Source organism: Rhamphochromis sp. 'chilingali' (assembly GCF_963969265.1).
Source record: "Rhamphochromis sp. 'chilingali' genome assembly, chromosome: 15".
NCBI lineage: Eukaryota > Metazoa > Chordata > Actinopteri > Cichliformes > Cichlidae > Rhamphochromis > Rhamphochromis sp. 'chilingali'.
This window is the reverse complement of record NC_137942.1, coordinates 396,269-411,806: the sequence shown is the minus strand read 5'-3', so window position 1 is coordinate 411,806 and position 15,538 is coordinate 396,269. Positions and strand designations below refer to the sequence as shown.

Here is a 15,538-nt window from a genome sequence, read left to right as displayed (position 1 = left end):
ACTTTGATAATTCCAAAGGAAATTATGTATCCGACAAGCTTCTTCAGTACCAAAAGCAAATGATCAACAGTGGGTCATGACTCACTGACCTCAGTAGAGGTCAGTAGAAGATGTGAGTGGGTGTTAAGGTGTCTGTGAAGGGTCTCAAACTGGATTATAGATGGCAGACATTTGGTGTCCAAAGATGGTCGCTCACAGTAGACATTAGGGATGACCGATACCACTTTTTTGGAAACGAGTACGAGTACTTCAGAAAATGTGGTATCGAGGCCAATACCAGATACCGGCATTGGTATCGGTGCATCCCTACACAGCAAAATCTCCAGTGTTAAATTAACACTGGAGAGTGTCTATATGGGTCCACACCTCTGAGTGTTAAATACAACACTGTTGAGTGTTAAATTAACACTTTTGACAGTGTTATATGTTTAAAAGCAACCTAGTCAGTTTTGAAGATTAACAATGGCTAACACTGAGCAGTGCTGATTTTCTAACACTGGAAAATAACTCAAAATGTTAGAAATATTCCAGTGTTAATTTAACACTGGAGATTTTGCTGTGTAGTAGACATCAGTGTTGGTCAAGTTACTTGAAAAAAGTAATCAGTAACTAATTACTGATTACTTCCCCAAAAAGTAATCCCGTTACTTTACTGATTACTTATTTTCAAAAGTAATTAATTACTTAGTCACTTAGTTACTTTTAAAAACACGATTTACACCCTGAATAGGTGATAAAGCGATAGATCTTTCAGCCCAGTTCTAATTTTTCTGCATAATCCATCATACAAAATGTAATCAAATGGAAAAGTCTCTTTTTAAAACTTGTTTTATTAGTTTTAATCTTTTAACTTTATGCATCAAACAAAAATGTAATTATCTGCAACATTCTCTGACTGGAAGAAATTAGTTTAACATTTAAACCTATTTTCTGCACATTCCAGCTCATAAAATAAAATATTTTTTGTGTTTACACTCAGTCTTTCAAATAGATGCAAGTAAAACACAGCAGAAAATAAATAAAGTCAAAGACTCAGCGGTCCTGTTGCTCTATTTTCACCTGTAAAGCAGGAGTGGGGTAGGCGGAGGGTTACCCTGGTGCAGGTGTGCCGCGGTCAGTGGAAGAATCCGCGAGTTTCTCTGTGAGTTTCCCATTACGTCGTAGCTACTCGGTGCTTGTTGGAAGTTTAGGGGTTTTTTTCGCTGTAAAAAGAAGTTTTCTTCCCACGCACAGCGGACACTAATGTTTTTGTCACTTTTTATGGAATCAAACTCAAAGTAAGGTCAGTACTTCCACGCTTTAAACGCTGCACGCTCATACTCTCTCCTGCACTCGATATGTGATCCATTGTTGATCTGCACACAGCTGTTGTCACGAACGTCGCACTCGCTTACGTCACTGTCGTGAGACATTCTCGCAAAAAATATCACGGTTTTAGTAACGCAGCGTTCCTACGGGAAAGTAACGGTAATCTAATGACTGTTTTTGCAATAGTAATCCCTTACTTTACTCGTTACTTGAAAAAAGTAATCAGATTACAGTAACGCGTTACTTGCATTACTGCCCATCTCTGGTAGACATAGATGCTTCCTTCACTCCTCTTTCAGACCATCTGTCCTCTCTGTCCAACAGGTGAACATTGGCATCCTCAAAGAGTGACCTTTGACCTTTAGATGCAGATGGACTGCTGAGTCTTGTCCCGTGGAGGTGGCTCTTCTATGTTGTGGCTGTTTGGTGTCTCCAGTGTAGTCTGAGCACTCCTCGCTGCTCTGCACAGCTACGTTGTTGAGTTTGTCTTTGTGATGAACCAGTTTATGTCTTTGTGTGTTGCTGGGTCTGAAGTACACTGGCATGTCGTGCTTGGAGAAGACTCCCCTGAGTGTCTCTGATAAACCTCAGTCAGTGATCACGATGATGTTTTGTTTCTCCATAGTTGGTGTCTGATCTTTTTTACTGTGGATCGTTTTTTCTAATGCACTCTGATAACCCTGCTACAGTCTGTTACTGTTATTAATACTTTCACTTTGTTTCATAGCTTTTGAAACATCTTGCCCAGCTTAGTTTTTCCTAAATTGTAACTTATGTCCTCACGCTGATGTGAAACGGGAAGTGGTTTATACTGAGCAGGTCTGCACACAGAGGTGCAGATGGGCGCAGGAGTGCTGCCTCTCACCCATATGTGGAAACTGAAGTGGGGCCGGTCTGGGTGACGGCTGTTGTTGGTGGCCCGGTACAGCAGAGGAGTGAGCCCTCGCGCTGTCACACAGGATCTCTGTGTGCTCAGCGCTGCAGCAAACATGAAAGTTGGAGCTGCACGGTGAAGTTTCACAGAATCACATGGGAGGAGGCTTCATCACAGCTCCGGCTCATCAGACGGCTGCTGGTGACTTTCTGCACTTTTCTTCAGGTACGGTTCTTCCTCTATGGTTGTGAGATATAAATCTGCTGCTTTCTGTGTGTTATTCAGATCAATATTCTAATATATTGATCAGCGTGCCTTCATCAGACTCAAACTGATTTATGTTTTAGAGTGACTGTCCCTCACACCTACAGTCACAGCACGTCAAAGGAAAGACGTTTTTCCACTGCACTCTGATTAACAGCACGCTGTTTGGCTCAGATGGTCGAGCAGAGCAGCTACTGATCGAACGTTGGTGGTTCAATCCTTGGCTTTCCCAGTCTGCATGCTAAATATCCTTGGGCTAGATAGTAACCCCAAGTTGGCCCACGGTGCGTGACTGTAAATGTTGGTGAGATTGCACTTGAGGTTAGAAGTGCTTATATGAATGGGTGAATGAGGCATGTTGTATACAACGCTTTCAGTACTCCAGGAGAGCAGAAAAGCGCTATATAAGAATCAGTCCATTTACTCTTGCTTACAGCATGTTTCTATTGCACTCTACTCTGATTAACAGCACTTTTCTATTGGACTCTAACAGCAATTTTCTGACTATCTCTCACTGAAATGGCCCAGTTTAGTCACTTTGTTTGATCCCTGGTTCTGGTTGGTTCTTATTGCTCTCTGGTTTCTTCTGCATGTTTGTGCTGCTCTTAAGGATTAGTTTGTAGAAGCTGAGCTTGGAATCATGAAGGATCAGAACTTAAACGAGGATGTGATGAAGATCCTGGAAGAAGCTCCTAATGCCAGAAAAGCTCTGAGGGAAAACTACGACAATCTGCTCAATGTGGCCGACTACTGCTACAACAACTACATACAGGTACTAATCAGGAGCTAGTCTTTGTTCTAAGCTAAGCTAACAGTTTCCCTTTGCCTCCAGCCCTTTTGCCAAGTTAGGCTAACCATGATGTGTCTCTATCAGGCTGGTGAGGGCAGTGTGAAGGCATTGGAAGAAACAAAAAAGTTCACCACCCAATCACTGGCCAGCGTCGCTTACCAGATAAGCACTCTGGCCAGTGGCGTCCTGAGTCTACTCGATGCCCAGACCAATCAGCTTCGCCACATGGAGTCGTCTATCAACCTGATTGGTCAGGTAGGCCCCACCCAGTCCATGGTGCTGATTGATGGTTAAAATAAGACAGGGGTCTTGGACTCCAGGCCTTGAGGGCCGGTGTCCTGCAGGTTTTAGATGTGTCCTTGATCCATCACAGCTGATTTAAATGGCTAAATGACCTCACATGTATAAAGCTCTGCAGAGGCCTGGTAATGAACCAATCATTTGATTCAGGTGTGTTGACCCAGGGTGAGATCTAAAACCTGCAGGACACCGGCCCTCGAGGCCTGGAGTTCAAGACCCCTGAAATGAGAGATCCTGTTTTCCTTTCAGGATAAGAGTGTAAGCATGATGTAAAGGTCCTGATTAGAGTCTGAAGCTCCTGACCTTTGACCCTCGCAGTGCTGTGGTTTTCACCTTAGGCAGAAAACACAAAGTCTACTCCGCAGGGGGCGCTGCAGGGAGGAGGGGCTGTTTTTTTTTTTTTTCAAACAGAGAGTTTGGTTTTCTATTTTGGAACAAAGGCTACGTTCACTCTGCAGGTCTTGATGCTCAATTACGATTTTTTGATCAAATCTGATGTTTTTGTCTGCTTGTTCACACTACAAATAAAATGTGACAGCAAAGGCGCTCTAGTGTGAACGCTCAAAGCGGCCCGCATGCGCAAAAGAAGACGTCACACACAACGCGCTCTGTTTAGACCCAGACCAACAGTATTGTTTGACTGATGGCCTTAATATAAAGACTTGTTTCAGACTTTACGTTTCCCAATTTTTGCTTTAAGTTATTTTGTTATTTACATAACAATGTAAATAACCTAATAATGATCCTTATTGCTGTTTTAGAGGAGCGGTGCGTCTAGTTGCAGATTTCTGTCAGAATCTGCAGATTATACAGTACAAATAAAATGTTCACGTTTCTCCAATGTTGTTCCCAACAGTTTCACTGACATCTACACTGGATGGCCAGGAAGCGTTCGCGATGTCTTCTCCGGCGCTGATAATTGGCGTCTGTCTTGTGTCAGTGACGTAAAAGACGGATTTAATGCGACATGACCATCAAACAGCAGTCGCTTTCTAAAACATCGAATATGTATCGGATTCAGCACCACATACAAAAGTGACCCAGATCGGATTTGAAAATATTGGATTTGTGCCGTTCACACTGTCATAGCACGATCGGATTTGGGTCGCAGAGGGTCAAAAAAATCGGATTTGATGCGCTTTCGCCTGCAGTGTGAACGTAGCCAAAGTGGTCAGGCAAATGACAATATTGAAACTATCATATCACAAACTATCGTTTATGAAAACCTGGAAGAGTTTTAAAAGAAAAAGCTAAACCTGATCATTTACCCTCTGAACAAATTACTGAGCTCGGGGTCAGAGTCACAGTCGGTATAAGTTATGGACGGCTCTTCTGTGTCTGTAAAAACAAGCCGATGCTGAAGCAGCTGGATAGTGTATCGGGGCGAGACCACACACCTTTGGAGAAGAAGTTGCAAGTTCGATTCCCTTCTAGTATCCAGTAAGGGCCCTGTCTAGGCTCCCCATGCCAAACACCAATCCCTGAAATTGCGTGGCTACGTATGCAGCCTTTCCGCAGCTCGGACATGACGCATTTCACTGTATGTTGTACTCTATGTGAGTGTCTTACACCTGCATTTTCTCTAATGTCCAGCAGGGGACCACTACTCTGAAGTGTGCTTTCATAGAAGTATATGGGAAAGTGAGCCTCACCTGATTCTGAGCTCAGTGAACTGTTTCACGTTTCAGGTCCTTCAGAATAAACGTGAAGTCCATGTTGTAAATGCCGGTTTTTCGAAGAGTCAGATCCCACGGTAGCAGAGCACCGGAGACCTCTACCCATCCTGCCTCTCACCCTGGGATGGGTAGAGGCTAATAGTATCCGGTTGTTAAGTGATGACGTGACGAATCCTACTTCCGGGTCTAAAGTAGTCTGCGTTTAATATGGCTTTTGTGTTGTTAACATGTTTAATGTTTTGTATTTTCTTCTATTCAATCTCAAAAAGCTCCTAAAACAGTCAGTGATCACTGTTGACCTCCCTCGGCTTTTATTACCACTAATCATTTATTTAAGCTCAGTTTTTAAAACCTTAGGATGTAACTACAGCCCAGCCCATGCAGCAGTATATGAATGACTAACCTCGTATTGTGGATGGATTATCTCAGTTGTTCTCCTGGCTGAAGTTTGGTCCTTTTACAGCATCCTGCCATGCGATTACATTTGTTCCTGACCACCGAGAACACTCACGTTAACTTTTATCGAGTGGAAAAAAAGTTAGCTTGTTTATATTATGCTAACATAGCTGTGTCGCTAGCTGTCACGTAGCACATCATTATATACCAGCTAGCCCAACTTCAGTAACCCTACAAACGTCCCTGCTGTTTAGTTTTCTGTCTTCATTTATGCTGGAAGTGATAAGAAAGCTGAATGTTTTAATTTGTTTCCAAAACCCCGCAGTCAGGACATGCTATATTGTATTTAGATAGAAGCTAGCGAGCTAACTCCCTGCTAACTTCTAACTCCGTTAAATGTCATAAATTCCGTTTTCATGGATGCCTGGATGTTAAACTCAATTGTTACACCTGGTAGAGCAGAACGCTGATCATTTTATTAAAGATGAAAGACTTTAGACAGTTTTTCAACTCTCAGTAATGCCATAGTGATCGTTTGATATATGGACCTGCAGCAGAGTTTAGGCCCAGACACGGCTAGTGACGTCAGACTGAACGACCGGATAGCATTAATTATATACCACAGTAGGCTGAATTATTCACATTTAGAAACGATGGGTGGACGGGCGGGTGTCACCCATGAAATGTTAGAAGCTTTGAATTTGAAAAAGAAGTAGGAAATGTTGAGTGCATATAAACAGTGTAATGCAGTAAGTGTAACAGAGTGGGAGGTTCTAACAGACTGAAGGTGATTGGTCGCTGTCCTCCAGCAGCACTACACCTGATTTAAGATAAGATAAGATAAGATAAGATAACCTTTATTAGTCCCACACGTGGGAAATTTGTTTTGTCACAGCAGGAAGTGGACAGTGCAAAAGTTATGAGGCAAAAATTAGAATACAATAAGAATAAATACAGTACACAACTGTACAGAATAGAATAAAATAAAATACTATATACAGTAGAATAAAATAAAATAAATATACAATAAGATAAAAATAGAATACAAATACAAATACTATATACAACTGAGTAAAATACAACGATGACAGAAAGGATTATTGCACTTAGTATTATTGCATATGTATGGATGTGTGTGCTTGATCAGTTAAAGTCTTTATTATGGAGTCTGACAGCAGTGGGGAGGAAAGACCTGCGAAATCTCTCCGTCCCACACCGTGGGTGCCGCAGTCTCCCACTGAAGGAGCTGCTCAGTGCTGTCACACATTTAAGCTAGCATCAACACAAAGCTGTGTTTCACATTACAGACTCAGTGCATCAGAGACGTATGAGCAGTATGACGTATGATTACAACCTCTTCAAAGGTCAGAGGTCACCTGTTTCTCCCTGTGTTTGTCTATGATGCCGTCACATTCACTGAAGCTCATGGTTTCTGCAGCGCAATAAATTTAAATGGAGCCACCATGTTGGACTTGCGCACACTGACCTGGTCCAGACGCGGGTCCATTAACCTCTGACCTTTGTCGTCAGACCGTGGACATGCACAAGGAGAAGGTTTTCAGGAGGGAGATTGGCGTGTTCACGGTGGTGAGACGAGTCCCACGCAGCCACAAGATCCTCCCTCCCACCAGCATGCAGCCACGCCCATCATACAGCCGCAAGCCAATCAACTACCAGCAGCTGGACAGTCTGGGCCACGGCATGAAGGTAACACACACAAACACAACCTGTGACATCAGCAGATGACTTCCAGGCTTTGCTCTGTTTTATCCACATGCTAAAATCCAGCAGAGCTGCTCTTTGGTCAGGTGATGTGAGCTTGTGCACAGTGACAGGTGTGGCCGGTGTGGGAGGCGGAGCTCTCGGTACAGTGTTTCAGTATTTCAGGCCTTTGTGGCCTTTGAAGCTCTGAAGACATGAGAGGGAGGCTCTGCAGCAGCTGGTGTGAAATCAGACACGGGAAAGCAGAAGTGACGCTCTGCTCTATGTGCTGCTTTCGCGATGCTAGCAGGAAGTGTCTGAACCACAGAAGCAGAAATGACTGTGCAGTGAGACTTCCTCCTTCAGATGTTGGGTCACCTCTGTAGGCTGCAACGTTCTCGTGCAGGTTTAGTTTCATCTGTAACATCCTCTGTTTCTGTTCGGGAAAAGATGAGACTCGTAGCACAAATCCATAACAGTCGAGATGTCTGTGAAGGTTCTCAGTCATCCAGGTCATCGTAGTCTAAGGAGCTTGCAAAGAAAAGCGTCTGGACTTCTTTAAGTTGCTTGAAGACGTTTCACCTCTCATCCGAGAAGCTTCTTCAGTTCTAAGGTCAAATGGTGGAGAGTGCCAGATATAAACCTAGTGGGAGTTTCCCCCCACAGAGGGACAAAAGGACCCCTGATGATCCTCTAATCACCTGAGCCAAGGTGTGAAACTGGGTGTGGGTCCCAATCAGCCAGAGTTTCGGGTGTGTTCATTGTGAAACCTGGCCCCACCCTATCATGTGATTTCCTGAGGTCAGATGGCCCAGGATGTGAGTGGGCGTTAAGGCATCTGGGGAGGGATCTCAAAACTGGATTATAGATGGCAGAGAGTTGGTGTAAACCCCGCCTCTGTTAAAAGATGGTCGCTCACAGTGGACATAGATGGCTTCTTTCACTCTTTCAAACCATCTGTCCTCTCTGTCCAAAATGTGAACATTGACATCCCTGAAAGAGTGACCTTTGACCTTTAGATGCAGATGGACTGCTGAGTCTTGTCCTGTGGAGGTGGCTCTTCTATGTTGTGCCATGTGCTTGTGAAGTGGCTGTTTGGTCTCTCCGATGTAGAGGTCTGGGCATTCCTCGCTGCACTGTACAGCAAACACCACGTGTAAGCTGTTCAGCTTTATAACTTTATAAAGTCAGCAAAGAGGCCCAGAAAAGAAGACCAGACACCAGCGAGGGAGGATAAGAAGGACAGACGCAACAACATTGTCATCCCCTATGTAGCCGGTGTATCAGAGAAACTCAGGAGAGTTTTCTCCAAGCATGACATCCCAGTGTATTTCAGACCCAGCAACACGCTCAGACACAAACTGGCTCACCCGAAAGACAAAACGCCAAAACACAAACTTAACAATGTGGTGTATGCTGTACAGTGCAGCGAGGAATGCTCAGACCTCTACATTGGAGAGACCAAACAGCCACTTCACAAGCGCATGGCACAACACAGAAGAGCCACCTCCACAGGACAAGACTCAGCAGTCCATCTGCATCTAAAGGTCAAAGGTCACTCTTTCGAGGATGCCAACGTTCACCTGTTGGACAGAGAGGACAGATGGTTTGAAAGAGTGAAAGAAGCATCTATGTCCACTGTGAGCGACCATCTTTGAACAGAGGCGGGGCTTACGACACCAACTGTCACATTTGTGGAGATTTTTAATGTTGCTGTGCTGCACACACATAAACATCACATGAAGGATGACCGTATTAACACAAAGCACTGCAACAGCCCGACTCTCAGCTTTTTGTCAAACACATTTTTATCTTGAGAGTAAAAAAAGACAGAAAGAGGGTGAGAGTTTCTCACATCAGCTGCAGCAAGCGCCGCACACTTCCTGTCTGCTGTCGCCTTCTCTGTGCAACACGAAGCTCTGCTCAGGTCACAAAACAGCAGCAACAGCAGAAGAAGAAGAAGAAGAAGAAGTGCTTCTAAAATAACTTTAACACATTAACCACACACACTCACACACACACATTTGCTGTTCTGTCTTTGTGAGGACCCACATGCACACAGCACCTTCTCAGGCCCCTGACCATGAATCCACAAATGTTTCATTCACCCAGACAAAACAACTCCCCCCCCCCCCCATTCCAAACTGTCCTCACAGTGCGGTGATGCCCCTCCACCCCGGTCCCCACTCACATGTGCACGCACACACACACACACACACGCACACACACACACACACACACACACACACTCTGGGAGCCTGGCATCTTTGTTGAGCGTGGGAAAATGTTCAGAGAGACTAATTAGTGCTGCAGCAGCCTGAGAGGCTCCATTGATGCTCACATTGGTTTCTGTGTGTCCCCCCCTCCCTGCAGGTCTCTGGGAAACAGTCGGACAAAACCGGAACGATCCGCAAACACGGCGCCTCCATCAGGTTTACTTTAGTTCTACTGTGTTTCTATTCAGAGCTCCTTCTGCTTTCACATCAGCATGCTCAACAGGAAGCTGAGCTTTCGTGTGTCTGTGTGTTTCAGGCCCAACAAAGCTCCAGAGGCAGTCCAGTGCCCTGTGGTGCCCCCTGCTGGCGGGTAATAACCAGACACCTTCAATCCTCCGCAGCTTTAGGTCTGGTTTTAGGGTCAAGACCTCAGTTTAGCCCTGAGCTCTGACTGCCGCATCACAGAGCCTTCAGTTCGAGCTCAGGGCTGAAACCTGACTTCTGCTGCCCGAGGATAAAGGAAGTCAAACCCACTGATGGGACAAACACAGTATCAAACAGCAACTCCAATTTGAACTTCATTTATCAGCTTTAATGTTGAAAAGTTTGTTTTTCAGCTCCAGCTTTGGGAAACCTGTAGCTCCACCCACCATTCCCACCACCTGGCAGGCACCGCCTGAGGCTGACATCATCACCACGCTGCTGGACGATGCCCCACCTCCTCCTCCTGCTCTCATTGAGATGCCAGTTCCAGATGGCGCCTTGGCCTTGCCTCCCCCACCTCCTCTTCCTGGTTCATCGGGAGATATATTAGCCCCACCCCCCCCTCCTCCTCCCCCTCCTCCACCCTTTTCAGGTGCTAGTGCTCCACCACCAGCTCCACCCCTCAGCCTTGAGACAGGTGAAGACAAAACAGAAAAATGTTTTTTGATGATGCCATAGCAACTACAAATCAGTTAGAAATGCACAATTAGTTAATCCTGGTTTAGTTAATCTCTGATAAGCAGGTTCATTCATAGCTATGTCTGGATTAGTTAAGCCTGGACTACTTTACCCTGTATCAGTGTGGTTGGTTTAGTTAAACCAGGGGTCGCCAACCTTTCTGATGGCGAGTGCCATTTAAAATTTCCTGAGAAGTCAGTGTGCCATATGATTCCATAACAATAAATTTAATAACGCTCTTTGAACAGTCACACACTATATAGAACCACTTTATAGAATTATGTTTGTTTGCAGATGTTGGCAGCTGTCAGTGAATAGTTATCAGCTATTTGGAAACAAAAAAAGACTTTTTATCCATAACAGCAAATGAACTGTACAACAGAAAATACAAATGCTATTTATGGTCTCCTCACAACAATGATAAGAAAAATAAACTGGGCCAATATGGCATGTTTGTTAATACAGAGACACACATGTTAATGTGATCTCTGGTCTCCCACTCAGAGACACAGGTCTCCCAGTGTCCAGCATTCAGACGGCTACCTGAGGACACATGTGAGAGAAAATCTGCTACACAGACATGTAGAGCCAAATACTGTCAATAAGGCCTCTGCAATGTTCTGAAGACAGTTAAACTTGTCAGGTAGTTCAATTCACTTCAATTCAATTTTATTTATATAGCGCCAAATCACAACAAAAGTCGCCTCAAGGCGCTTCATAGATACAGAGAAAAACCCAACAGTCATATGACCCCTATGAGCAGCACTTTGGCGACAGTGGGAAGGAAAAACTCCCTTTTAACAGGAAGAAACCTCCGGCAGAACCAGGCTCAGGGAGGGGCGGGGCCATCTGCTGCGACCGGTTGGGGTGAGAGAAGGAAGACAGGATAAAGACATGCTGTGGAAGAGAGACAGAGATTAATAACAGATATGATTCAATGCAGAGAGGTCTGTTAACACATAGTGAGTGAGAAAGGTGACTGGAAAGGAAAAACTCAATGCATCATGGGAATCCCCGGCAGCCTACGTCTATTGCAGCATAACTAAGGGAGGATTCAGGGTCACCTGGTCCAGCCCTAACTATATGCTTTAGCAAAAAGGAAAGTTTGAAGCCTAAAACTGAGTAGGTGATGTCCAGCAGGTGAACATGCAGCTCCATGAACACGCACAGCTGTGGATTCCAGCTGCTTCGATGTTGCATTAACTGGCATTAACTCAGCCAGTTAATGCGAGACAAATCCAGCTGCTCATTAAAGATTTCTGGTTTGATCAGAAAAGAAAACATTGGTCCAAACACCTGAAAGTCCCAAAAATGCATTGTGTCTACGGATGTATCCGTGTATCTCCGTGGTGCTGATGCTGTGCTGAGCCGACAGCTCCTGAAGCTTTTGAAGTGTCAGAATGTGGAAAGCTAATAACGTCCCTCTCACCAGTAGGCTAAGTTATTTTTAACCAGTTAACCAGTTACGAATCTGGTACTTGGGGTTGCTAAGATACCGTCATTAAGAAGCGGCACAACTAATGTGTCTATGCGAGCTGATTTGCGATGTTCATCGCTGGCGCGGCCATTTATTTTTTGATGCACCTTCTTAGATTAATTCACTGCGTGTCGTGCCCAGGGCTGGACTGGGACAAAAAATTGGCATTTTGACTAGAGACCGCCCCCCAGGTATTAAAACCATAAAGCCTTTGAATGAAAACAAACGCTGTTGTGACAGTGATGTACAGTCTTGTTGGTATATGTATGATTTCTATACATTTTACATCAGATAGAAACCTTGGTTTTAAGCTTCAGATAATTATTTAATAACACCAAGACATTTTAAATGAGAATAAGAAAGTATTTCTTTGTGCCCCCCTCTCCCTGTTAATGCCCCACCTGGCTGTAAAAAGTCAGCACAACGAAAATAAACTCCAGCTAAACTTGGTTTATATCTGACCCAGATAGACTGCAGGTCATAACTTCTTACCTGATGTTCAGTTCACCTGACACTCGGACCGGCGGCCGCCTCAGGTCTCTCCTCCTGCCTCCCCTCTTGCCTCCCCTTTCTCTCATCCACCTGCTGGCCTCCACCACTTGCTAATGTTACTGAATCTGTGGAAGCACCGCCATAGCCACCACCAAACAACTGAGTCATTTTTACACACAGACCAGCATCTGGCCAATCCACCACCTTTCATTGTTTATACCGTTACAAAAAAAAAAAAATCATCGGCCCACCGAGCAAATGCCCGATTGCCAGTCCAGCTATGGTCATGCCATCAGTTAACCCTTCGTGTGCCAACTGTGGCACGTGCCCAGGATTGCCGACCCCTGAGTTAAACCATTCTTATTCACATCGCACTGTAACCCTGATCAAACTGTGTGACATCATGATGACATCTCGTTTCCTCCCTGTCCTCAGTGGTGGAAGAAAACAGTTTTCCTTGTGCCTCTCTGCCTCCTCCTCTTCCTCTTTCTGAAGACGACGGCTTCCCTCCGTTGCCCGGTGACACCGCAGACCTGCTGGCCCCACCCCCTCCACCCCCACCTGACCAGGAGATAGACGGTAGCATTTTTAATATTGAACTGTGTGTGCGTTTCCTGTATAAAGAGACTGAAACATTTAACAATTGTGCAGTTTAACCCAGTTTGGAGCCTTTGAAAGTCTGATATTATGCATATGCAACAACTTTTACTGTGAAGATGAATGAACCACTGGTGCATGTGCAGTTTGATTTTCTAAAATCAGCTTTCCTCGACTCACCGATAAGTCTCAAGATTCTCTGAGAAGGTTCAGGTGAAGAATAAATCAGTGAACACACTTCCTGTGTGATACATGGACAGTCCGAATCATTCACAAATCTGGTATTTTAAAAGACGCCAGAAAGCTTCCATTCCAAAAATGTGCAGTTTAAGTAGCCCTTTCTTCTTCTGTGGTGCTTTTTGTCAGCCTTCCTTTGCTTTGTTTTTCTCCAGTCTTTTCTTTTTCTGTGGTTCTTTTGCAGTGACCCTCCCATCCAGGAGGAGTCACCGCCGTCACTCACCCCCAGCCACTCGCTCTCTCTCTCTGAGGGTCCGCTCAGGCCCCGCCTCTCGCTGCCGCTATACCCGCTCTCTGTTCCTGCCTACTGTCCAATCACGTAAGCACAAAGTCGGGGAGCTACAGGTCTGAGAAGTCATGAGGTCCTTGAAAGGGTTCTTGAATATCTTTCAGGGCCATAAATGTTCCTTAATAATGTTCCAGGAGTTCCAGGCCTTTATTTGCCCACTATTCATTTCAATCCAAACTTTATTAGGAATCTGTCGTGGTCCTGATCAGCGACAGTGTGAAAGATGGACGTAGCTAAAGCGCCTTATAGCTGCATTGTTTTTAATGGCCATCAGGGGGCGACACCGTTTCTTTACTTCTGTCATCGACTGTTCGGGCACTGAACTGGCTAACAAATTACAGTTTACATATCATTAACCAATGAGGCTGCAGTTTCACACTCAGACCCGCCCTTTGAGGCTTCAGAGCAGGACTTGACTAACTGATGGCTGATGTCATTGTAACGGCGTCCATCTTTGGTACTGCCTGTGGTCTCAGACGATCACGCCTTCATCATACTTTTTTCTGTCTGTCAGTCATGATTCCCCCACCTCCCCCCTATCCTCCCCCCTGTGCTCCGCCTCGTCTTTCCTCCTCTTCATCTCGGCTCTGCTTACCTGCTCGTCTCGAACACCTGGGTAAGACGAGAACTCTGCTGCCAGCATGCCGTACTCTTAGAGGTAGTGCTTTTGTAGAATTAGAACATTAATACGCACCTGCCTCCTCACCCTCGTAGATCTGGAGATCCCAGCCCCACCTCCTCCGCTCTCATTGGATGATATGGCGAGGTTTGATGACATACCGCCCCTCCCACCTCCGGTGGATTACGACACCAACGCCCCTCCAGATTACATTGAGAAAGGTACTGAGGTGACATCACAGTTTGCTGTGATGACATCATTCCTACAGTCTGTGGCTTGTCTAACTGCAATTCCTTTTTGTGTCCAGTGAGGGCGCTGTACAGCTATGAGGCTGTGAAGCCCGATGAGCTGTCCTTCACTGAGGGCGACATCATCTACCTGACTCAGCGCCATGAGGACGGCTGGTATCAGGGCGTCCTGAACGGCAGACAGGGCTACTTCCCTGAAAACTACGTCGAATCATGTGGCTAAATGAAGCCCCGCCCCCTCATGTTTAACAGCCCCACTGTAGCATCCACTGAATGATTGTTAATGTAGGGTAACTTGTTGCACACCTCGGATCAGGTAGACTTCTCTGTTCTTAGCTTCTGGTTGGTGTCCCCACACCTGAGTGATTAACGCTTTGAGCGCTCGTACAAATCCTGTGATTAATGAAATAAAGTTTTTTCTTCTCAAAGCAGCAGCCGTGTCCCTCCCTGCAGTGTGTCCTCTGTCCTTCAGAGGGCGCTGCTACTGTTCGGTCTCTCTGTCTTCCTGTTTGTTTCTCAGGGGCTTCAGCGTTCAGACTTGTTTTGTCTGATTTGTCTCGTCTTTCAGATAGAATAGAATAGAATAGAATAACTCTTTATTGTCATTGTTACAAAAACGATGAAAGGCAGTTTGGCATCTCTCCACGTGTTTGAAGTACACAATAGTGTGAGTATTTACACAATACCACAGATAAATTTACACTTACACAAGAAACATATGTACAAGTTATAGATACACTTGCATACATACAACTTTTGCACAAGTTTTGCAAACAACAAACAAACAAAGTTATTTGCATCCATTTACCTTTTACCTTGATTTTTTAAAATAACCATTTCAAACTATTTACAGAATAATCAGCTGTTCTTCAATAAGATGCCAAACAAATTATTTGTGCCACTCCAAAAATGTAATTTCTGTCCACTATAAAGGAGAACATCACAGCCTGATACCTGCAGGTCTGACAGCAGCAGGCTTATCACTCCTGTTTCTACCTGGAGACAGCAGTCGCCTCATTGTTCTGACCAGTGTTGGGGAAGTTACTTTAAATTAGTAACTTAGTTACATTACTAGTTACTTCTATCAAAAGTAACTCAGTTACTTCAAGTTA

The 15,538-nt window shown here is 44.9% G+C and overlaps 1 protein-coding gene across 4 annotated transcripts; it reads left to right on the top strand.

The window, feature by feature from the left end:
• Positions 1-967: 967 nt before the first annotated feature.
• Positions 968-14,838, top strand: abi3a (ABI family, member 3a). Of its 4 annotated transcripts, XM_080904823.1 has the most exons (12): positions 968-2,407; positions 3,057-3,218; positions 3,321-3,491; positions 7,139-7,315; positions 9,683-9,741; positions 9,842-9,895; positions 10,143-10,426; positions 12,872-13,015; positions 13,455-13,589; positions 14,074-14,175; positions 14,274-14,399; positions 14,486-14,838. In XM_080904823.1, exons 2-12 carry the CDS (start codon positions 3,087-3,089, stop codon positions 14,647-14,649), a joined length of 1,548 nt encoding a protein of 515 aa, XP_080760949.1. In that variant the 5' UTR covers positions 968-2,407; positions 3,057-3,086; the 3' UTR covers positions 14,650-14,838. The 4 variants fall into 4 exon arrangements, with proteins under 4 accessions (XP_080760949.1, XP_080760950.1, XP_080760951.1 ...); XM_080904824.1 differs by lacking the exon at positions 13,455-13,589 and having other exon boundaries at positions 971-2,407; XM_080904826.1 differs by lacking the exons at positions 968-2,407; positions 3,057-3,218 and adding an exon at positions 6,916-6,972 and having other exon boundaries at positions 3,358-3,491.
• Positions 14,839-15,538: the final 700 nt, after the last annotated feature.

What these genes read in the sequence shown, in the direction of transcription:
- abi3a (XM_080904823.1), top strand. Translation starts at nt 3,087, where the DNA reads ATGAAGGATCAGAACTTAAACGAGGATGTGATGAAGATCCTGGAAGAA. An exon ending in ACCTGACCAGGAGATAGACG is followed by an intron (nt 13,016 to 13,454) that starts GTAGCATTTTTA and finishes GTTCTTTTGCAG; the next exon opens with TGACCCTCCCATCCAGGAGG. An exon ending in TCCAGATTACATTGAGAAAG is followed by an intron (nt 14,400 to 14,485) that starts GTACTGAGGTGA and finishes TTTTGTGTCCAG; the next exon opens with TGAGGGCGCTGTACAGCTAT.